The sequence below is a fragment of the Bubalus kerabau genome, chromosome X (genome assembly GCF_029407905.1).
Source record: "Bubalus kerabau isolate K-KA32 ecotype Philippines breed swamp buffalo chromosome X, PCC_UOA_SB_1v2, whole genome shotgun sequence".
In the NCBI taxonomy this organism is placed as follows: domain Eukaryota; kingdom Metazoa; phylum Chordata; class Mammalia; order Artiodactyla; family Bovidae; genus Bubalus; species Bubalus kerabau.
In genome coordinates, this window is record NC_073647.1 from 73,659,803 (window position 1) to 73,682,788 (window position 22,986).

The following is a 22,986-nucleotide window of genomic DNA, read 5'->3' on the forward strand; positions in this document are numbered from 1 at the left end:
TCTTGAAAACATCGTACTAAGTGAAAGAAGTCAGTTCCACAGGATAGTATATTATATACCATTTGTTCGAGGTGTCCAGTATAGGCAAATATGTAGAGACAGAAAGTAAATTAGTGGTTCCCTGGAGTTGGTGGGGATAGGAGGATTGGAGGCTGATGGTTGTGAGATGTGGGGTTTCATTTTGGGGGTAATAAAAATGTTCTAAAATTGATTGTGGTAATGGATGGATAACTGTAAATATACCAAAAAATCATTGAAATGTACTTTGTGAGTGAATGGTATAGTATGTGAACTATATTATAAAGCTATTTTAAAATCACCAGAGTTTTAAATATACAATTCAGTAATTTTTAGTGAATACTCAGAGTTGTGCAGACATCAACACAAAACAGTTTTATAACATTTTTATCCATCAAAAAGATCCTTTGTGCCTGTTTGCATTTAATACTTATTCCCATCCTAACTGTAGGCAACCACTAACCTGCTTGCTTTCTCTTTAGACTTGTATTTTTGGTATATTTCATATGGATGGAATCATACCTTTTGGAATCATGCCCCTTTTGCATCTGGCTTCTTTTACTTAGGATCCAGTTTCTCCACAACCATGCTACCACTTGTTATTGTCTGTATTATTTATCATAGCCACCCTAATAGGTGTGTAGTGATGTCTTATTGTGGTTTTAATTCGCATTTTCCTAATGACTAATGATGTTAAACATTATCTTATGTGCTATAATTAGCCATTCCTGTATCTTTGGTGATATATGTAGTCAAATCTTTGCCAATTTTTAAATTGTTTAGTTGTTTTCTTATTGTTGACTTTTGAGTTCTTTTATATATTTTTGGTACAAAGCTTTTTTGTCAGATGATATACAGATATATTCTTCCAGTCTGTGGCTTGTGTTTTCACTTTTTTAACAGTGTCATTTGCAGAGCAAAAGTTCTTAATTTTGGTAAAGTCCAATTAATCAGTTTTTCTTTTATTATATTATACCTAAGTTCTCTTTTACTAACTCAAGGTCTTGACAATTTTCTCCTTGCTTCTAAAAGTTTTGAAGTTTTATTCTATATTTCTATCTTTGATCCATTTTGAGTTAATTATATCATATAAGATCAGAGAAGGCAATGGCACCCCACTCCAGTATTCTTGCCTGGAAAATCCCATGGACGGAGGAGCCTGGTGGGCTAGAGTCCAAGGGGTCGCGAAGAGTCGGACACGACTGAGCGACTTCACTTTCACTTTTCACTTTCATGCATTGGAGAAGGAAATGGCAACCCACTCCAGTGTTCTTGCCTGGAGAATCCCAGGGATGGCAGGGCCTGGTGGGCTGCCATCATGGGGTCGCAGAGTTGGACACGACTGAAGCGACTTAGCAGCATATCATAGAAGATATGAGGTATAGGTTGAGGATCATTTTTTTTTCTTATGCATATGGCTGTCAAGTGTTTCTTCCAACACTGTTTGATAAAAACGTGAATTTTTTCTGTATTGAGCTGCTCTTGCAACTTCGTCAAAAATCATATTTGTATGGGTCTCTTTCTGTGTGTTTTCTCTGTGTGTTTACATTTACTTTCCTCTATCTTTGTCTTCCTGCCTCTAATATTTCTTCTGTTCTTGCTCTTTCTCCTCTTTTCTGATTCTCTCTCCTATTTTCCCTTTTTCTGTCCCCTTTCTCAAAATGAAATGTATGGGTTAATATCTTTAGTTTAAAGGACAGTAAATATGAAGAATGTCTATTTTCTCTACAAGTAAGAAATGCCAAAAATGAAATAACTTTTTCACTGTAACTCAATTTTTCTCAGTGAATTTGGGGTCTTAAAGAAAGATGGTGATCCCTCTTCCAAAACGATGTTTCAGGACTTTACACCAGTGTTTTGATTTCTTTAAAAAATAAGTCAAGGTAATTTCAAATTGGCATGCTAAAGAAGGTAAAGGTTTTATTTTTTTCTTCCATGCTTTTATTTCTCTCCTAAACTGTAAAATTGATTATTGGGAAGATTTGGGAGAATGGCATTGAAACATGTAAAATATAATGTATGAAACGAGTTGCCAGTCCAGGTTTGATGCACGATACTGGATGCTTGGGGCTGGTGCACTGGGAGGACCCAGAGGGATGGTATGGGGAGGGAGGAGGGAGGAGGGTTCAGGATGGGGAACACATGTATACCTGTGGCGGGTTCATTTTGATATTTGGCAAAACTAATACAATTATGTAAAGTTTAAAAATAAAATAAAATTTAAAAAATAAATAAATAAAAACAGAAAGCAGTAAAAAAAAAAAAAATTGATTATTGATGCTTTTCCTTTAGGGGGCAGTGGTCATTACTACTGGAGCCACAGATAACAGAAAAACAGTTTTGAAAGCAGCTTAATTTTACAGCTTCTCCAAAACCAGCTTTAGATCTATTTATTTTTTAAAAACACTTAGAAAAAGTAAGGACGAAATTAGATTTTGGCATTTAATTAATACTTGACAGTGGAATCAGGTAATGTGAGTGACCAGTCGTTTTTGAGGCTTACAAAGAACAGTCATATTTACTTTGGTTTTCTCAGAATTCAGAGCAGTTTTTTTCCCAGAAAAGTGCCCTAAACATTGAATCACGCCTCTAGTGCTGTGCCACAGCATTTTAAATGTAGTCCATTAGAAAGTTTGTGGGTAAGATATTTTTCATTACACTTCATTTTACATTTTAATTGTTTGCATTTTCAGAGAAACGCCCTTTTTTGCAATTTCTCTTTCTGTTAATGTTAATATGATAGTTTGGAGACATTAGTCAAGAACTGTGTCAGTGTTTCCTAGCATAACTAATGGATTTAATTTCTGTCATCCTGAAAGTGACAGTCGCTCGGTCGTGTCTGGCTCTTTGCGACTCCATGGACTCCATGGAATTCTCCAGGACAGAATACTGTAGTTGGTAGCCTTTCCCTTTTCCAGGGGATCTTCCCAGCCCAGGTCTCCTGTATTGCAGGTGGATTCTTTACCAGCTGAGCCACCAGGGAAGCCCATTCTATGATCCTAGCAGAGGGTTATTATCTAGGAGAATTAAATGAGATTACTTAAATCTCATACCTGAAATAGCCAGATAACTGCTTTGGCACTTTACTTGAGTTATGACCTCTACCACTTTAGATTAAGGGAGTCCGCCACCCCACCCCCACTTTCTTTGTTTTTTAAGATAGTACAAAAGCTTAGTTAATTGTGTTCAGATTTTTTTTTCCCCCTCTCATCTCCATGAAACTATGAAGGGAGCAGGAAACTTGGGCAGAGACTGAAAATTCGGCAGAGGTCTTAAAGCAGTGTTATGTGGGCTGAGGTGCATCATACACACCTGAGCCTTATTGCAGTTCCTTTGCCACCTCGTGCAGCAGTTGCCTTGAATTAAACTGCAAACTCAGGTTCTTTTTGGTCAGAAAGCTCAGCTGCTTGTGAATACTTCTCTCAACCTTGGGCTGGTTGGGTTAATCCCACCGTTCCCCAACTGGGTAGCTCTGCAAGTTCCTTCTCCCTCTCATGTCTCCTTCTCAAATCAAGTTCTTTGTTTGTAGGAGCATCGGCTCTTCCTCTTCTTTTCACAGGGTCCTGACTTAGCCTGGGCAAGCCAGCCCGTTGCTTCTGCTCCTGAGAAGTGCCAAGATTCTGCAGCGCTGACTCCAACTGCCTTCTCATGCCTAGACTTTGGGCTGCTTTCCGGATACCTGCATAAGCAAGCCCTTGTCACTGCTACCTATTCCTCCCTGTGCTCTGCTTTTTCCTTCTTGCCACACGTGTGTTCCCTTCTCCCCCTGCCCACCTCTATCCCTTGTACACAATGCATAAAGGATGGAAAAAGTACTGCGGCCAGAAGCCTCTGAATGAGGCATCAATGGATGAATATTTAGGCAGCTTAGGGCTGTTTCGAAAGCTGACTGCCAAGGATGCCTCTTGCCTCTTTCGTGCTATTTCGGAGCAGGTAAAAGGAAAACAAATATACCTTTCCCATGCTAAGTTTTCGGAGTTTGAGACTTGGCACAGTACTGTAGCTGAAAGAACTGTAACCCACCAAAACAAAATTCCCTTCTCTTTTTCGTATTTAAAACATTACGTTCTCTCTGGTACTTAACTAGCTTGGTGTGTGCCTTTGCCGATTAGTTCAAATATATTGCTGTGCCTTTGTTGTCTTTTCTAAATGACACTTTGGAATGTAAGAGATAACATAATGGGGTTAAAAAATCTTTGAAATGTATCTTGATCCTTTATAAGCAACTCTGTCTTCCTCTAAACTTTATACCTAAGGAAAAATTTATAGATGGTGCCCATAAGTAGTAGAAGGGGGGAGCATGACAGAATCACCTCCTCAGTATCATTAAAGATGACAAAAACAGATTTTAGTAAGATCAGGACTTAATTTCTGAATTTCCTACATATGTTCTGAATGGAGGGGGAGGCTTGAGTATCTAGTTCATAGTCTTAAGTTAGAAGCTTCTATTTCAAATGACTGCTGACAGTGAGCTGGTCTTTCTCTTCTTTTTAGTTGTTTTGCAGCCAGGTCCATCACTTGGAAATCAGGAAGGCTTGTGTCTCATATATGAGAGAAAATCAACAAACTTTTGAATCTGTAAGTAGAATATATAACCAAGGAAGAGTTGTTTGTAGAATATGCAGCAGATAGGAAATGGATTTTGAGCACCTATGTATGAATATTGTATCCCGCAGTCTCCTCTCAGTAGCAAATATTTAATTTTTCAGTTAGCTTCTTTTCCCCTGGGTAGCATACTTCTGGATCTCCTCCCAGAACTAGATTGTTTTGTACTCTAAAAATTATGAAAGCTAATCTTTATCCTTCCTACCATTTATGCCCCTCATACCTCAACAGTTACATTTTGACCATGTTATCCATTTCACGGTTTTCTTAAACAAGTAATCATAGTTCACAAAAGGTTTGGCTATGTTAATATTTTTAAACGTGCATTTTAAAATTTGTACAGATGAGAACTTCTTTCTTAATTCTGTGCTCAATGATCATCAGTCAACTTGATGAATCATGTGAAACTTAACTATAAGGAAACAAATTGGTCCCAAACATGTCTTTTCATGTGACAAACTGGTAATTGGAGCTCTTCCGCTAATTGATTGACTTTAAAATAACTTCTAGAACACAGCTTTGTATATGTTGAAGTGTAAGTTGGGGTATAAGTTGAAGTCTTGTTAACATGTTAACAAAATGAGGTTTTATCAAGGTCTGATTTGAAGTGTGCCTTTTCCTGTGGCTGTTACTTTTGCTGTTCTTTTTTTTTTTTTTTTTAAATACACTTCTAGCCATTCCAGTGCTATTTGTTCTCCTGACTATACTGTGGATATTTGCCTGCTGTTCGAGGTTTACTCTTAATTTTCTCAATAGGTTTCAGTGAGTTGTAAAACTATATGAAGCCTTCTTGATTTTGAAGCATTTTACCTTGAAGTTAATTAGTCTTCACCACACCTGGGGAAAGGGTTATTTGTGAAATTACTTCAAATGCAAGACCATGGTGTAAAGCAGTGCATCTCAAATATTTTTGTGCATACCAATCACCTGGGGATCTTGTTAAAAAAACAAATTCTGATTCAGTAGATCTGACCTGGGGCCCAAGATTTCTACAGTTAACAAATTCCTGAGTGATGCTTCTGTTGTTCATGGACCACGTTTTGAGTAACAAAGATGTGGGTAAAATTTTAAAACCATTTGGATGAATCTCAGCTTAATTAGGCAGAGTGAAAGAAGCCAGACCTTCCAAAAAGTACATGTTGTATGATTTTCTTTATATAAAACTGTAGTATATAAAAAACTGTAGTAAATACAAACTACAAACCAGTCTATAGAAAAACAGCAGATAGATCATTGGTTGCTTTGGGATCAGTGAAGTTATAGAGGCACACAAGGCAACTTATGGGGGTGATGGACATACTATCACAATTGTCATGGTTTCATGGGTGCATATGTATGTTGGAACTTAATTGTGTCATTTAAATATGTATGGTTTATTGTATGTCAGTTATACCTCAAAACTGTTTAAAAAGGTGGTTGAGAAAAATTGAAGTGATTTTTTTTAGTCTAGTGATACACATGAATGGAACTAGATGTATATTATCTCATATTCCCTGAGATTAATTTTTATTGAGGTATATTTTATGTCCGATAAAATTCACCATTTTATGTTTTAGCGTTTTAAGTTTTGGCAATAATATACAGTCATACAGCTGCCACTGCAGTCAAGATATAAAAATATTTCCATCATCTAAAAGTTCCCTTTTGCTCTTTTTGAAACTAATAAAATTCCCTTTAAAGTTCCTCAGTTCAACTTTGTAAATGAATGTCTGTTGTCAAATTTTAAATACTTATTATGCTTGCTTGATTTATGCAAATTGTTGCTTAAGTTGGCATTTCAAAAGAAACTCAAAGGCATACCATTTGATGAAATGCACTGATATGTGGATAAGCCAGGATATTTTCTAAGATACTTTTAATAATAGTCCAGCTTTTGTCCATTCAACTTTTGTGTATGTGCAAATCTTCTTGAGGTGCTGTGCAAAGTAGTCATTTAATATTCTAATTGTTCAGCTGAACAAAAACTCACTGGAGGATTATGTTGCAGAATATACTCAGATTTCAGTAATGCTATGTATTTGGTTAAGTCATGTTTGTTTTATTTTTGAAGTATGTGGAGGGATCTTTTGAGAAATACCTGGAACGGTTGGGAGATCCCAAGGTAAGATCAAATATGGGCTTTAATCTTTTCAGAGTATTTGGAATAGTAGCCTAAATATCATTCAGCTGTGTCACTTGAGCTAGAGCCAATCTATTTTCTTAAGTAGCCAGCTGTGTTGAGTCAGATACTTCTTGCAAAACTTGAGAGGCTGGCGATTGACCTGTTGTTTTGTGTTGAATATTGAAAATTGTGTGCTAACAATTTTATCATCCATAGACTAGCGAAATTATACACTGCTCAGAAACAGGACTGACCTAAACCTTTTCACTTTAATGTGGGAGGGGGGTGGTAATGAATATTACTAGGAGGTCATTGTTTTTATTAAATAATTTCTCTGATTTGTAGTTATCTTTCTTTTATATGTGACTAAGATTCATAAACATATTTAATTAAAAAATAATTTTATGTGATTAAATTGCATAGTTCTAGACTTAACACATTTACTAAATACCTTGTTAGCTTCTATTCTTACACTAATTGCATTTTTATTGTGCCTTTTAAATCTCCCATATTACTGTCCTTATAGCAAACTAAGATCTTTAAGTCGACTTTTTTTTTTCAGAATAAGTTTATGTTAATAAGTAACTATCACAGTATCCCAAGCTCAAAGAAAGTTATAGTGTATTGTACAGATTTTTCATCTAAAACAGTGTTAAGCACCTAAAAAAAAATTGTTGAACTTGCAAAAACTTCTACCTCCTAGGTACAGAATGTTTTTAAAAACTTTATGTACTCTTTATGTTTAGGAAAGTGCTGGCCAGCTGGAAATAAGAGCTCTTTCTCTAATTTATAAGTAAGTTGAATCTGTTTGAGAGAGAGAGAGAGAGAGAGAGAGTGTGTGTGTGTGTGTGTGTGTGTGTAAGATTTCTAATAGAGTCCCTCAATGATTGAGAATATTTGAGGTTTGATATATTGAAACGTAAAATGAAGCAGTCTAAGCAAAGTCAATGACATAATTTGTGTCCATTTGAATGGGATAATAAAGGGTTTTAAGAATTGCCAGTATTATTCCTTTAGAAAATCAAAATACTCTAGAATTTTAGTATATTTAACTTTGTGCCTCTTGTGCATGCATGCTCTATGGGGCAATATCACTTCCAACAGGGTAGAAATTGTTTCCTGAGGACAAAAAGATACTAGATATTACATTGGTTTATGATCCTTCAAAGGATCACGGTTCATAAACATATGATTATAGTGTGTGTGTATGTGTGTGTGTATATATATATATATATACACACACACACACACAAACTAGATAAATATTTGTTGTAATAAATTTTTATAAGGAAATTAAGAAAAGTATTTCTTTGTTCTTTAGAGAAGCAGTAATGGTGTAAAAATTTGAAGGCCACTGCTCTATTGCTTTGCGGAGAAGGCAATGGCACCCCACTCCAGTACTCTTGCCTGGAAAATCCCATGGATGGAGGGGCCTGGTAGGCTGCAGTCCATGGGGTCGCTAGGAGTTGGATACGACTGAGTGACTTCACTTTCACTTTTCACTTTCATGCATTGGAGAAGGAAGTGGCAACCCACTCCAGTATTCTTGCCTGGAGAATCCCAGGGACGGGGAGCCTGGTGGGCTGCCGTCTATGGGGTTGCACAGAGTCGGACACAACTGAAGCGACTTAGCAGCAGCAACAGCTCTATTGCTTTGAAAGTTCTGTTTAGGTCTTTAAAACTGCAAAGTAGCATTTCTGAAAGCATAGGCTTTTGAAAATAGCTATAAAATGTGGGTTGTAGGGAATCTTGTTCACTTAAGGAGTTGGATCTGTGGATGACTTCTTCATTCTTAGGATGTGAGATGGAACATACCTTGATAGAGTCAGAACTCTCTTGTATGGGAACTTGTTCAAAGGTAGTGTTTTGCAGTCTGCTTATCCTTCACTAAATCCAGCAAGAAGTAATACAGAAGAGGTATTGAGCAGGTAGCTAATCAGATGATGCTTTTAAATAGGGGACCAGTTTTTAAATTGGCCTTCTTTTTGTTTTTGTATGGCTCTAGCTAAGAATGCTTTTTAAAATTTTTTAAATGGTTTAAAAAAAATCAAAAGAAGAATAACATTTCATGGCATATGAAAATTATGTAAAAGTCAAATTGCATGGAGAAGGAAATGGCAACCCACTCCAGTATTCTTGCCTCGAGATTCCATGGACAGAGGAGCCTGGTGGGCTCCAGTCCATGGGGTCGCAAAGAGTCGGACATGACTGAGCGACCATCACTCACTCACCGACTCACTTTAAGCACAGAATTTCACAAATGTCCATGGTCATCTCTATTTCTAAATAATAAACTACTGCCAAGAGCTAAAAAAAAAAAAAAAAAGTCAAATTGCAGTGTCCATAAATAAAGCATTATTGGAACATAATCATGTACATTTGTTTATACATTGTCTATGGCTGCTTTCAGGCTAGAAAGTCAAAGTTAAGTAAATCATATAGCCTGCAAAAGCCATATGTTTGTTATCTGGTCATTTACCAAGAAAATTTTTCATTTACCAAGAAAATTTTGCCAACCCCTGCTTTAAATAAATAGCCTCCAAAACTTACAGATATTCATACAGTGGGAAGTTTATCTTCTTTACTCCTCCTTTCCTCAAATTAAAATGCATAGGACTTTAGGGACAGTTAGCTGCTGCTGCTGCTAAGTCGCTTCAGTCATGTCCGACTCTGTGCGACCCCATAGACGGCAGGCCACCAGGCTCCCCCGTCCCTGGGATTCTCCAGGCAAGAACACTGGAGTGGGTTGCCATTTCCTTCTCCGATGCATGAAAGTGAAAAGTGAAAGTGAAGTCGCTCAGTCATGTCCGACTCGTAGCGACCCCATGGACAGCCCCCTACCAGGCTCCTCCACCCATGGGATTTTCCAGGCAAGAGTACTGGAGTGGGGTGCCATTGCCTTCTCCGGGGACAGTTAGCTAGCTATGCTGAATTAAAATTTAACCTCTTAAACATTTGAGTTATTTTATATGAACAAAGTAGGCAGTTTAAAAGCACAACTATTTGTTCCTATAACTATTTCTTGTGTATACTAAATTGTCTCTTCTCATCCATCTTTGTTTTCTACCCATGTAGTCGGGATTTCATTCTTTATCGCTATCCTGGCAAGCCTCCAACTTCTGTCACAGATAATGGCTATGAAGACAAGGTAAGAAGATAAGTGAGTGTTTACTAAAATAAAAAATTGAATGATACTACCAGTTTGCTATCAACAAATCATCCTTTTTTAAACCAATTAATGAAAAATAAGCACAGTCTAAAAGCCAAGCTTTTTTACAAGCAAGACTTTTCATCTCAAGTTAGCCTTAGTATTGTTAGCTATCTTTCTGAACAACCTGATCCTGTCACCCCTCTGTAGTAGGAAAAAACCCACCCAAAACCCTAATTGACTCTTCACTGATTAGAAGATAGGATCAAACTCTGAAGAAGGACATTCAGTGCCCTTGTTGTTGTTCAGTCGCTCAGTTGTGTCAGACTCTTTGTGACCCCATGGACTGCAGCACGCCAGGCTTCCCTGTCTTTCACCATCTCCTGGAGCTTGCTCAAACTCATATCCATTGAGTCAGTGATGCCATCCCAACTGTCTCCTCCTCTGTCTTCCCCTTCTCCTACCATCAATCTTTTCCAGCATCAGTCTTTTCCAGTGAGTCAGCTCTTTTCATCAGGTATTGGAGCTTCAGCTTTGGCATCAGTCCCTCCGCTGAATATTCAGGACGGATCTCCTTTAGGATGGACTGGTTGGATCTCCTTGCAGTCCAAGGGACTCTCAAGAGTCTTCTCCAACACCACAGTTCAAAAGCATCAATTCTTCAGTGCTCAGCTTTCTTTATGGTCCAATTCTCACATCCATACATGACTACTGGAAAACCCATAGTTTTGACTACAGACATTTGTCAGTAAAGTAAGTCTCTGCTTTTTAATATGCTGTTTAGGTTTGTCATAGCTTTTCTTCCAAGGAGCAAGCATCTTTTAATTTCAAGGCTGCAGTCACCATCTTCAGTGATTTTGGAGCCCAAGAAAAAAGTCTGTCACTGGTTCCACTGTTTTCCCATCTATTTGCCATGAAGTGATGGGACCAGATGCCATGATCTTAGTTTTTTGAATGTTGAGTTTTAAGCCAGCTTTTTCACTTTCCTCTTTCACCTTCATCAAGAGGCTCTTTAGTTCCTCTTCACTTTTTGCCAGGGTCCCAAACCTCTCCAGCTTCATTGTCCTTCAGCCTTAGTATATCATGAGGCCAGAGTGTCCAGCTTTCATGATTTCCTATGTATCTAAAATGTTAGTTTCTTTGAAACCTTACCAACTCCCCTGGAGTTACTTCCTCCCTTTTTGTTCCTTTAGCATCACCCAAGTAATTATAGTGTTTATCACCTTATATATGTTTTCATGTCTGTTTTTCTTATTAGTCTGAAAGTTTCTTAAGTATAGGGACATTGTGCTAAACTACTGTCTAGTAAAGTGCCTGGAAAAATAGTAGGAGGTTGTTGTGTTGGTTGAGAACTCTCAGCAGGTAAACAAGTTGTTTTTCAGCATACAGCTTTTCTTCCAAAGAGTTTTTAAGAACACCCTTCTATCCACATGATTTGATTAGTGAATACAGATTACACAGTACTTGAGTTTTGTCTGTTTCATACCATAGAGCAAAATTCAGGCAGCATTTTGATAGTAAGAAAAGACTAGACAGTGGTAGAACTGTTAGAATATTACATTAATCTAGATAGAAGACCTGAACTAGGCAAGTGGCATTAAGAATAAAAAAGACTGAACAGGATGCAAGAGATAACTTCAATTGTAAGTATAAAGTGGAACATGTTAATTATTTTACCAACGTGTGCTAAGTCGCTTCAGTTGTGTCCGACTCTTTGTGACCCCATGGACTGTAGCCCGCCAGGGTCCTCTCTCTATGGGATTCTCTAGGCAAGAATACTGGAGTGGGTTGCCATTTCCTTCTCCAGGGGATCTTCCTGACCCGGGATTGAACTCGTGTTTTTTATGTCTCCTGCACTGGCAGGCGGATTCTTTACCACTAGTGCCACCTGGAAAGTCAAGTATTTCCCTTTTTTTTTTTTTTCCATCAATAGTATTTAAAATAATATTTTATCAGTAGTACTGCCAATTTGTTCAGTAAACATTAAGCCCCTATAGTGTACCAGGCAATTGACTGGCTTTGGGGATACCAAAATTAATAAAGCAGAATCCTTGCCCTTTTCTTATGAAGACAGACATGTAAATGATACAGTGCAGTGATATATTTTATAATAGAAATATTTGCAAGGAGCATAGAAGAAAAAGCCCTTCACTGTGCTTGAGGGAGTACAGAAAGTTTCATGGTAGTTGTGATATTTAAGTGGAATATCCAAAAAATGAATCTAACAAATATGAAGGGCAGTCTATTCAGAGGAAACACTATATGCAAAGGCATAGAAGCAAGAGTTAATTTGTTAGCTGATTGCTTCAATCTCTAATTTTTTCAAACAATTACATTTGAATCAGTTCTAATGAGGTGGATGAAACTGGAGCCTATTATACAGAGTGAAGTAAACCAGAAAGAAAAACACCAATACAGTATACTAACGCATATATATGGAATTTAGAAAGATGGTAACAATAACCCTGTGTACGAGACAGCAAAAGAGACACTGATGTATAGAACAGTCTTATGGACTCTGTGGGAGAGGGAGAGGGTGGGAAAATTTGGGAGAATGGCATTGAAACATGTAAAATATCATGTATGAAACGAGTTGCCAGTCCAGGTTCGATGCACGATACTGGATGCTTGGGGCTGGTGCACTGGGACGACCCAGAGGGATGGTATGGGGAGGGAGAAGGGAGGAGGGTTCAGGATGGGGAACACATGTATACCTGTAGCGGATTCATTTTGATATTTGGCAAAACTAATACAATTTTGTAAAGTTTAAAAATAAAATAAAATAAAAAAAAATAAAGGCCAGGCTTACTAACCAAATTATTTCAGTAAAAATGCTCCCTGGATCCATATGATGAAATCTGTTTATATAAATCTGTCTAAGACCTTTTTGAATTTTTGTTCAAAAACCTCCAATCTTGTGTAAGGGATGTAATCCCAAGTGATCAAGTCTATTTCATTTTGAAGCCACCTCTGGCATCACCAACCTGAGGTAACAAAGAGAATTCTCTGTGATCTATAAGAGGATAGTGTCACCAAGTTTCCTTAGTAGAAAATTATCGTAAACACTCTTTTTTTCTACTTTCCTACACTACCCTGGCTAATTTCTCCCAGTAAACCAGTTCTCTGACCCCAGGTCTATTATTCTTCCCTAGTCTTTTTTTTTTTTTGAAATCACAACTCTATCAATATAATCCATTTCAAAGTTCTGAGAGGGCATATCAAGCTAAAGTAAAACACAAAAAATTTAAGTTGCAAAGTTTCACCCACCCCAAGCAGTATTTGCATTTAAGAGGAGGTTTAGTAGTATTGCTCCTATATAGCATATTGGTACACTGCTATAAAATACAGTGAATAACATTTTGAATAAATTGAAATTCTTCCCCTATAGTCTTAAGTTTGGGATTTAGGTGTATTTATCCTGTTTTCTCCATTTTTAGAAGTTAAGCTATATCTTTTGACTTCTGTTAGGATTTCTGTTATATTCACTCAATTTGTAAAAGTTCCCATCTTTTGCAAATTTATAAATCAGGACTTGTGTGGTATATTATCAGGAATGTTATTGAGGCTGAGAGTGTTACCTTAGTAGTGGTTTTAATCTTGACATTTAAAAGTAACTGTCTTACCTCCCTTAGCACGATTATCTCTAGGTCCATTCATGCTGCTGCAAATGCTATTATTTCATTCTTTTTTTTTTTTTTTGTCTGAGTAATGTTCTGGGGGGTGTGTGTGTGTATAAACCACATCTTTTTGGAAATCAACCACATACAAAGATGGTAAGAAGGTTAAAAGACAAAGTAGTGAAATATCTATATCCATAATCAGTTAAGGGATACACAAAATAGATGTAAAATATGTCAAAACAGTAATGAGGGGAGAAGGGTAAAAATGCAGTTGATAAAATGCATCTGGAATTAAGAGATCAGCAGTTTAAAATCATCACATATATGTAGAGAGATTGTCATATATAAATTTAATGTTAACTGCAAACCAGAAATCTATAATACATACACTCACATAATAGAGAAAACAATCCAAATGTTAAGATTAGAGGAAGTCATTGGCTCATAAGGGAAGAGAACAGAAGAAAGGAACAAAAAATTACAAAAACAACTTCAAAACAGTTAAAAAAGAATAAAAGGATGGAAAATTGTGTCAAGTATTTGGAGTAACTTAAACTCTCTAGTATACTGCTAGTATGAGTATAAATTGCATAACCACTTTGGAAAATATTTTTTTTATGGACATGGTTGGTTTACTGTATTGTGCTAGCTTCAGGTGTGTAATGGGGTGATTCAGTTATATATATATTATATATATATATATAATATATATTTATTTTTCAGATTCTTTTCACTTATTAAAAAATAAAAGTAAAAAAATAAAGGTCACTGTCCAGAAAATCTTTTAATGGCATACAGGTTTCATTTATCTTTATTTAGATTTTAAAGTTGCTTTTTTCCCAGCTCTATTGAGATTTAATTGACATATATGCTAAGTGAAGTGAGTCAAATAGAGAAAGACAAATACTGTATGATATCACATGTGGAATCTGAAAGTTACTTTTTTTAAAAAGCAAATATATTTAATTTTTGATTTCTGATTAGCAACTTCAAATATTTCAGGGTTGTAAGATGTCTAACATTAACTTTACTTGCTGTGTGTTTTTTTTTCAGATTCTACTCTGCTATTCAAGTAATGGTCATTATGATTCAGTGTACTCAAAGCAATTTCAGTCAAGTGCAGCTGTTTGTCAAGGTATGTTAAGGCTTTATGAATGTTTGGGTGTGCTTTCAGATGGTTTGTTGCCAATCTTCAAATTGGGGGGTCTACCATAAGTAGCTCTTCTAAAACTTTGTTGGTGCCTGTTGAATTTGTATACTGGATTATAGCTATTTTCACTTTGTTATGAAAAACTCTTATTTGACAACTGGAGTCTTGATTATTTGTTTTTCCTTTAGCTGTATTGTATGAAATTCTCTATAAAGATGTGTTTGTTGTGGATGAAGAAGAGTTGAAGACTGCAGTTGAGTTGTTTCGAAGTGGTTCCAAGAAGAACAGGAACAGTGCTGTGACTGGCAATGAGGATATCCATATTGATTACAAGAGTTCAACTCAAGATAGGTAACAAAGGGAAAAGGGATGTCAGCTATAGGATCATCTTGTTTCTGTGCATCATTTGAAATTGGAAGGGACCTGGCAGGCTTGTGATTTAGACTACTTCTATATAGTCATCTCTCAACATTTGCAGGGGATTGGTGCCAGGACCCCTGCAAACACCAAAACGCTCAATGCTCAAGTCCCTTAAATAAAGTGTAGTATGTGCAGTCGGCCCTCTCCATATCCATTGGCTCTGCATCCACAAGTTCAACCAGTTCCATCTGCAGTTGTTTGAGAATGTGGAACCTGCTGAAATGAAGGGGCCAACTTCATGTACACACACATGTATGTATATATGTATGCTCTTATGTACAGGGATATACATTTTTTAATGGGAGAAGAGACGTTTTACCAAAAGATATGTTGCATTGTGAAACACTCAGGCTTTGGGTGTTTGATCCAAGTCAGAATCATTCTTTATTCCTGTTCTCCTGTTAATCTGTCTTGTGTCAATTTTTAGTCCAGCCAAAAGAACTCAAGAGGGGTGGGGGGGGGGATTTTTCCCTCCTGACACATCTTGAGTCTGACCCCAGAATCAGTTTTTTAGTTGCTAAAAGAAACTTTAGAACTGTCTAATCCCATGATTCTCAAACTTATATACAAATTACTTAGGGCGGTTGTTTAGAAAGGCACCTTTTGGGGCCTCTTTTTAGAATTGAAGGTCAGAATAGGGCCAGGAATCTACTTTTTAAGCAAGTATACCCAAATATTCTATACAGGTAGGCCATGACCACACTTGAGGGTGGGGAACAACTAGTTCTAAATCAGTACATCGATTTGTAGATGGTAACTGAGGTTCATAGTGGTTACTTGACACATATATCCAGCTACCAGAAAAGAATCTCTCAGGCTAAAGGGGAGTTTTAGGCACTTTTGAGTGTCTGCCTTTGGTACTCACTAGAAGTATACATTGTGTGACCTTTTAGGAAGCAGCTGTGTTGAACAGATTAAGTCAAAAACTTTGAGATCATAAAGTAGCTGTCATCTTATATTTCTTCCTGATTCTTCTGTCTGGAATTCAGATAGGTTTCATGCTTGTCAGATGTAACCTTTTTGTTATCTTGCAGTTCTATTTCTTGAATGTTTAATGCTTGGTTTTTTCTTTTTTTGGATAAAGAGGTTTTTTTTAAACAAACAAACTTACAGTCAGCACTCCCAATCCAGATGTGGAGCCTGTGGATATAAAAGGCTTGAGGGACTTGAGAATCTTGAACTTGGTACCTGCCTGCGGTCCTGGACCCAATCTCCCATGGATACCAAGAGATGACTGTATTAGGGGTGTGGGGGGTGGCAACCATTTATATCAGGGTAGAAGTTGCTTCATGCTTCACTGATTATTCATCCTAAGAACTTGAGGCTTAGTTTTAGGGAACAGACTGGTGGACACAGCGGGGGAAGGAGAGGGTAGACAAATCGAGAAAGTAGCATTGACATACATACGCTACCAATGCGTAAAATAGATAACTAGCAGGAAGCTGCTGTATAACACAGGGAGCCCAATCTGGTGCTCTGTGATGACGTAGAGGGGTGGAATGGCGGGAGGGAAGGAGGTTCAAGAGGGAGGGGATATACACACACACACACACACACACACACACACACATACATATATATATATATATATATATAAAATTATGACTGATTCACATTGGTGTATGGCAGAGACCACCACAACATTGTAAAGCGATTATCCTCCAATTTAAAAAAAACACCCGAGGCCTACAGAAACTTAAAGTAGTAGGAAGGCAAGGTGTATTAGTAATTTTCTGCTACATAACAATATTTCCACAAACTTAGGAGCTTAAAACAACATTCTTATCTCATAGTTTATGTGGGTTAGGAATCTGGGCACAGCTTAGCTGGGTCTTCTGCTTAGGATGTCACAAGAATGTAATGAGGGTTTTGATCAAGATTGAGTTATCATCTGGAGCTTTAACTGGGAAAAAATCCAGGTGGTTCTTGGTGTTATTCAATTCCATGCAGCTCTAGGACTAAGAACTTCAGCTTTTTGTTGACAACAAGAGATAACCCTCAGCTCATTGCGGCATGGGGTTGGTGAACATGGCTGATTCCTTATAGTCAGCAAAAGAGAGAGAGATCAGCAAGACAGGCACTACATTGTTATTCAGTGTAATGATATCAGTTCAGTTCAATTCAGTCCCTCAGTCGTGTCCAACTCTTTGCAACCCCATGGACTGCAGCATGCCAGGCCTTGCTGTCCATCACCAACTAGCGGAATTTACCCAAACTCATGTCCATGGAGTTGGTGATATCATCCAACCACCTCATCCTCTGTCGTCCCCTTCTCCTCCCACCTTCAATCTTTCCCAGCATCAGGGTCTTCAAAGGAGTCAGCTCTTTGCATCAGGTGGCCAAAGTATTGGAGTTTCAGCATCAGTCCTTCCAATGAATATTCAGGAATGATTTCCTTTATGATGGACTGGTTGGATCTCCTTGCAGTCCAAGGGACTCTCAAGAGTCTTCCACAACATCACAGTTCAAACGCATCAATTCTTCGGCACTCAGCTTTCTTTATAGTCCAGCTCTCCCATCCATACATGACTATTGCAAAACCCATAGCTTTGACTAGACGGACCTTTGTTGGCAAAGTAATCTCTCTGCTTTTTAATATGCTCTCTAGGTTGGTCATAACTTACCTTCCAAGGAGTAAGCATCTTTTAATTTCAAGGCTGCAGTCACCATCTGTAGTGATTTTGGAGCCCCCCAAAATAAAGTCAGCCACTGTTTCCCCATCTGTTTGCCAAGAAGTGATGGGACCAGATGGATTATTAGTTTTCTGAATGTTGCATTTTAAGCCAGCCTTTTTACTCTCCTCTTTCACTTTTATCAAGAGGCTCTTTAGTTCTTCTTCACTTTCTGCCATAAGGGTGGTGTCATCTGCATATCTGATGTTATTGATATTTCTCCTGGCAGTCTTGATTCCAGCTTGTGCTTCATCCAGCCCAGTGTTTCTCATGATGTACTCTGAGTATAAGTTAAATAAGCAGGGTGACAATATACAGCCTTGATGTACTCCTTTTCCTATTTGGAACCAGTCTGTTGTTCGATGTCCAGCTCTAACTGTTGCTTCCTGACCTGCATACAGATTTCTCAGGAGGCAGGTCAGGTGGTCTGGTATTCTCATCTCTTTAAGAATTTTCCACAGTTCGTTGTGGTCTACGCAGTCAAAGGCTTTGGTGTAATCAATAAAGAAGTAGATGTTTTCCTGAAATTCTCTTGCATTTTCTATGATCCAACAGATGTTGGCAATTTGATCTCTGGTTCCTCTGCCTTTTCTAAATCCAAGTTGAACCTCTGAAAGTTCACAGTTTATGTACTGTTGAAGCCTGGCTTGGAGAATTTTGATCATTACTTTGCTAGCATGTGAGATGAATGCAATTGTGTGGTAGTTTGAACATTCTTTGGCATTGCCCTTCTTCAGGATTGAAATGAAAACTAACCTTTTCGTGTCCTGTGGCCACTGCTGAGTTTTCCAAATTTGCTGGTGTATTGAATGCAGCACTTGCACAGCATCATCTTTTAGGATTTGAAATAGCTCAACTGGAATTCAGTTACCTCCAGTAGCTTTGTAGTGTTGTTTCCTAAGGCTCACTTGACTTCACATTCCAGGATGTCTGGCTCTAGGTGAGTGATCACACCATCGTGATTATCTTGGTCATGAAGATCTTTTTTGTACAGTTCTTCTGTGTATTCTTGCCACCTCTTCTTAATATCTTCTGCTTCTGTTAGGTCCATACCATTTCTGTCCTTTTTTGAGCCCATCTTTGCATGAAATGTTCCCTTGGTATCTCTAATTTTCTTGAAGAGGTCTCTAGTCTTTCCCATTCTATTGTTTTCCTCTGTTTCTTTGCACTGATCGCTGAGGAAGGCTTTCTTATCTCTCCTTGCTATTCTTTGGAACTCTGCATTCAAATGCTTATATCTTTCATTTTCTCCTTTGCTTTTCACTTCTCTTCTCTTCATAGCTATTTGTAAGGCCTCCTCAGACAGCCATTTTGGTGTTTTTTGCATTTCTTTTCCATGGGGATGGTCTTTATCCCTGTCTCCAATACAGTGTCACACACCTCTGTCCATAATTCATTAGGCACTCTATCGGATCTATTCCCTTAAATCTATTTCTCACTTTCACTGTATAATCGTAAGGGATTTGATTTAGGTCATACCTGAGTGGTCTAGTGGGTTTCCCTACTTTCTTTAATTTAAGTCTGAATTTGACAATAAGGAGTTCATGATCTAAGCCACAGTCAGCTCCTGGTCTTGTTTTTGCTGACCGTGTAGAGCTTCTCCATCTTTGGCTGCAAAGAATATAACCAGTCTGATTTCGGTGTTGGCCATCTGGTGATGTCCATGTGTAGAGTCTTCTCTTGTGTTGTTGGAAGAGGGTGTTTGCTATGACCAGTGTGTTCTCTTGGCAAAACTCTATTAGCCTTTGCCCTGCTTCATTCTGTACTCCAAGGCCAAATTTGCCTGTTACTCCAGGTGTTTCTTGACTTCCTACTTGTGCATTTCAGTCCCCTATAACGAAAAGGACATCTTTTTGGGGTGTTAGTTCTAAAAGGTCTTGTAGGTCTTCATAGAACTGTTCAACTTCAGCTTCTTTAGTGTTAGTGGTTGGGGCGTAGGCTTGGATTACCATGATATTGAATGGTTTGCCTTTTAAATGAACAGAGATCATTCTGTTGTTTTTGAGATTGCATCCAAGTACTGCACTTCGGATTCTTTTGTTGACCATGATGGCTAGTCCATTTCTTCTGAGGGATTCCTGCCCGCAGTAGTAGACATAATGGTCATCTGAGTTAAATTCACCCATTCCAGTCCATTATAGTTCGCTGATTCCTAAAATGTCGACGTTCACATCTTGCCATCTCCTGTGTTTGACCGCTTCCAATTTGCCTTCATTCATGGACCTAACATTCCAGGTTCCTATGCAATATTGCTCTTTACAGCATTGGACTTTGCTTCTATCACCAGTCACATCCACCACTGGGTGTTGTTTTTGCTTTGCTTCTGTCTCTTCATTCTTTCTGCAGTTATTTCTCTGCTCATCTCTAGTAGCATATTGGGCACCTACCGATCTGAGGAGTTCATGTTTCAGTGACCTATCTTTTTGCCTTTTCATACTCTTCATGGGTTTCTCAAGGCAAGAATACTATACATCATGTATATAATGATATACATCCTGTCTATTGGTTAGATGCAGGCTTAGAGGGGAATCGTACAAGCATGTGAACACCAGTAGGTGGGGACCATAGGGACCATCTTAAGATTTTTTCCTCACAGGAGGGGTGAAATACAGAAGGTGTAAGTAGCACGTACTTTAAGAAAAAGAAGCATAATGTTGGGATATTGGGATGAAAAAAATATTTGCCTCATTTTTAGAACTGAACTACTTTACCACTAGGTGGTGGTATAGTCATTAAACTTAAGACTGCTTAGCTACTGCATTTATATAAAGCTCTTTGTTCTAAATCTTTTCAATTAGGACTGAAGAGTGGGGTGCCTGCTGCAATGTTGAAAATATACCAGAGGGGTACAATCAAGGAACAGACGAAACAAAGGTTTGAGATCTTCTAGGGCAAATAATTTTCATAATCTTGGTTTGCAATATTATAAGTTAAACTAGTAAAGGTCAGATGGTCCATTTTAGTTATATAGGGTGGGGGAGGAGCTGATGTTTTCCTTTGTGGAAGTCTCGCTCTGAAAATGTAAAATGTGTGCTTAATGTTCTCTTAATTTTTATTCTTATGGAGTTGTAATTTTTTTCCAAAGCTTACTCTGAACACTTCAGAAATTTCAGAAGCTGTTGTTTTCAAGTTAAAGTAATATTAGAAACCTAGTGGATATTTGGTTTGCAGTCAATCTTCTGTTGCTAAGGTTTCTTTTTGTCATTAAAGAGAATGTTTATTCCTGTTTTACTCAAAAAAAATAGACAGTAATCCTAGTTAGAGAAGCAGGAGGAATTTTACCATCTGTATAGGTCTAAAATCAAGCAGACCTTCAGTTTGAGACTAGTTAAATAGGGCAAATATTACTAAAACAATCTTTGTGTATGCCCTCAAGTACTGGTAATTTGAAAACAGTATGGAATACCATGCCATTCTAGGAAAGCAGAAGAAAAAGCTAATTCTTTGGAAATTGTAACAGATTTTGATCAAAACGAAGTAGTTTTCAGATTTGTCCAGGTGACTTTAGGGTACAGAAACACTTGCACCTCTGTGTGTATATCAAGATGAGACTTGTTGAATAGCCCTGACTGAATCTTTAATTCTTGTCTGTGTTGCATTGATTTATATATGTCCTGAGTTATTGGATGCTTTAGAAAACATTTCCCTTCTGTCATCTATAACCTTTTATATTTCTGCATATTACTTATTTAGACTCCTGCTTTTTAAAATACACAGTAAAAGTTATCGTGGTTTTTATTTCTTTTAATAAAGAAGGAAAGGCCTATATGTACATAGTTTTATAAAAAGGAAAAGAAGCTTATTTCTTCCTTCTTCATAGAAGGAAGACTTAAGGATGGTGAGTTGTAGCATGATTATTTTTGTTTTAGTCTCCAGAAAATCCATCAAAGATGCTCTTCCCCTATAAGGTGCTCAAAGCCCTGGATCCAGAAATCTATCGTAATGTAGAATTTGATGTTTGGTTGGACAGCAGAAAAGGTAATGAAATAACAGGATATTTTTGAATCCTGGCAGATCTAGGAGAACAATTTTGCAAATTCTTTTTAAATAAGAGATGTTTTCAAACCATGGTTATGAAAAACACGTTTATATGTTTATATGGTACTTTTTAGCCTACTCAATACATGATTTAAGTCCAAAGGAGGAAGCAAATAGGGATAGAATTGGTGAGGGATCTTTTAGAGTGTGATGTTCATCAGGGACTTCAACTTTGCAAAGACTCTGTCTTTAGATAACTTTAAGAGTACCAGAATTGTAAGTGGATATAAGTTCCACTTAAGTTTAATGTGTTAAGATGGATGATAGATAAATAGGTCAAGTGTTAGCAAACTGTGACATGTGAGACAAATCCAATCTGCTACCTGTTTTTTATGGTCCATGAACTAAGAATGGTTTTCTATTTTTAAGTGGCAGGGAAAAATTAAAAGAACAATATGTTGTGACACATGAAAATTATATTCAATTCTCAGTGACCATAAGGTTTTATGACAGATTTAAATAGTTGCAACAGAGTCTGTATGGCCTACATTCTTTAAAATATTTATCATCTGGCTTTTTACAGAGAAAATTTGCCAACCCTTGAAATAGGTAATTGTTTCTCTCTCCTTATAACTAAGTTGATCAAATTAGGTCTTAAAGTTCTGCCATCAGTGTAGCCTTTAATGTTTCATATTCAACTCCTTGGACCTTGGTGGTGAGCCTAGGTATAGTTAATAATCTAGAATGAGATTAATACCTTGTAGAACACAATAAATTGCTAAAAATACAGTTGACCCTTGAACAACATGAAGGTTAGGGTCACTGATCCTCCAAGCAGTTGAAAATCCAGATATAATTTGTAATCTGCCCTCAGTATTCCCAATTCCTCTGTATCCACAGTTCCACATCCTCAGATTCAACCAACCTCAGTATTTGTAGTACTATTAAAAAAAATCTACATATGAGTGGATCCCTGCAGTTCAAACCCATGTTGTTCAGGGGAAAACTGTATTGCTTTGAAGCAGCTGCGTAGTGTTTCTTTTTCTTTTTTTTTTTATTTTCTTAAAAAAATTGAAGCGTTACTTTCAAATTGAACCTTATTGGTGTATGACTAATTCTAAGATTACAACCTCTAAGTTTCCACTTATTTGTGTCTTATAGCACAGAACTATTCTGGCAAATCTCCTTAAATTAACCACAGTAATAACCTGTTAAGAGTGATGGAAAGACCTTTCAGGACAGTGGTCCCCCACCTTTTTGTCACTAGGGACTGA

General features: G+C 37.4%; 1 protein-coding gene across 4 annotated transcripts in view; it reads left to right on the plus strand.

Moving 5' to 3' along the window:
• The first annotated feature begins 3,075 nt into the window (after window positions 1-3,075).
• Window positions 3,076-22,986, plus strand: part of LOC129639724 (putative bifunctional UDP-N-acetylglucosamine transferase and deubiquitinase ALG13) — a 59,314-nt gene continuing 39,403 nt past the window's right edge. The window contains exons 1-9 of one of the 4 annotated variants that reach the window (XM_055564923.1): window positions 3,076-3,951; window positions 4,513-4,596; window positions 6,674-6,724; window positions 7,471-7,517; window positions 9,800-9,872; window positions 14,546-14,627; window positions 14,831-14,993; window positions 20,533-20,608; window positions 21,604-21,712. In XM_055564923.1, coding sequence (XP_055420898.1) covers window positions 3,811-3,951; window positions 4,513-4,596; window positions 6,674-6,724; window positions 7,471-7,517; window positions 9,800-9,872; window positions 14,546-14,627; window positions 14,831-14,993; window positions 20,533-20,608; window positions 21,604-21,712 — 826 coding nt within the window. In that variant the 5' untranslated portion in view covers window positions 3,076-3,810. The remainder of the gene's footprint in view (window positions 3,952-4,512; window positions 4,597-6,673; window positions 6,725-7,470; window positions 7,518-9,799; window positions 9,873-14,545; window positions 14,628-14,830; window positions 14,994-20,532; window positions 20,609-21,603; window positions 21,713-22,986) is intronic. The other 3 variants (XM_055564921.1, XM_055564922.1, XM_055564920.1) reach the window with 3 other exon arrangements.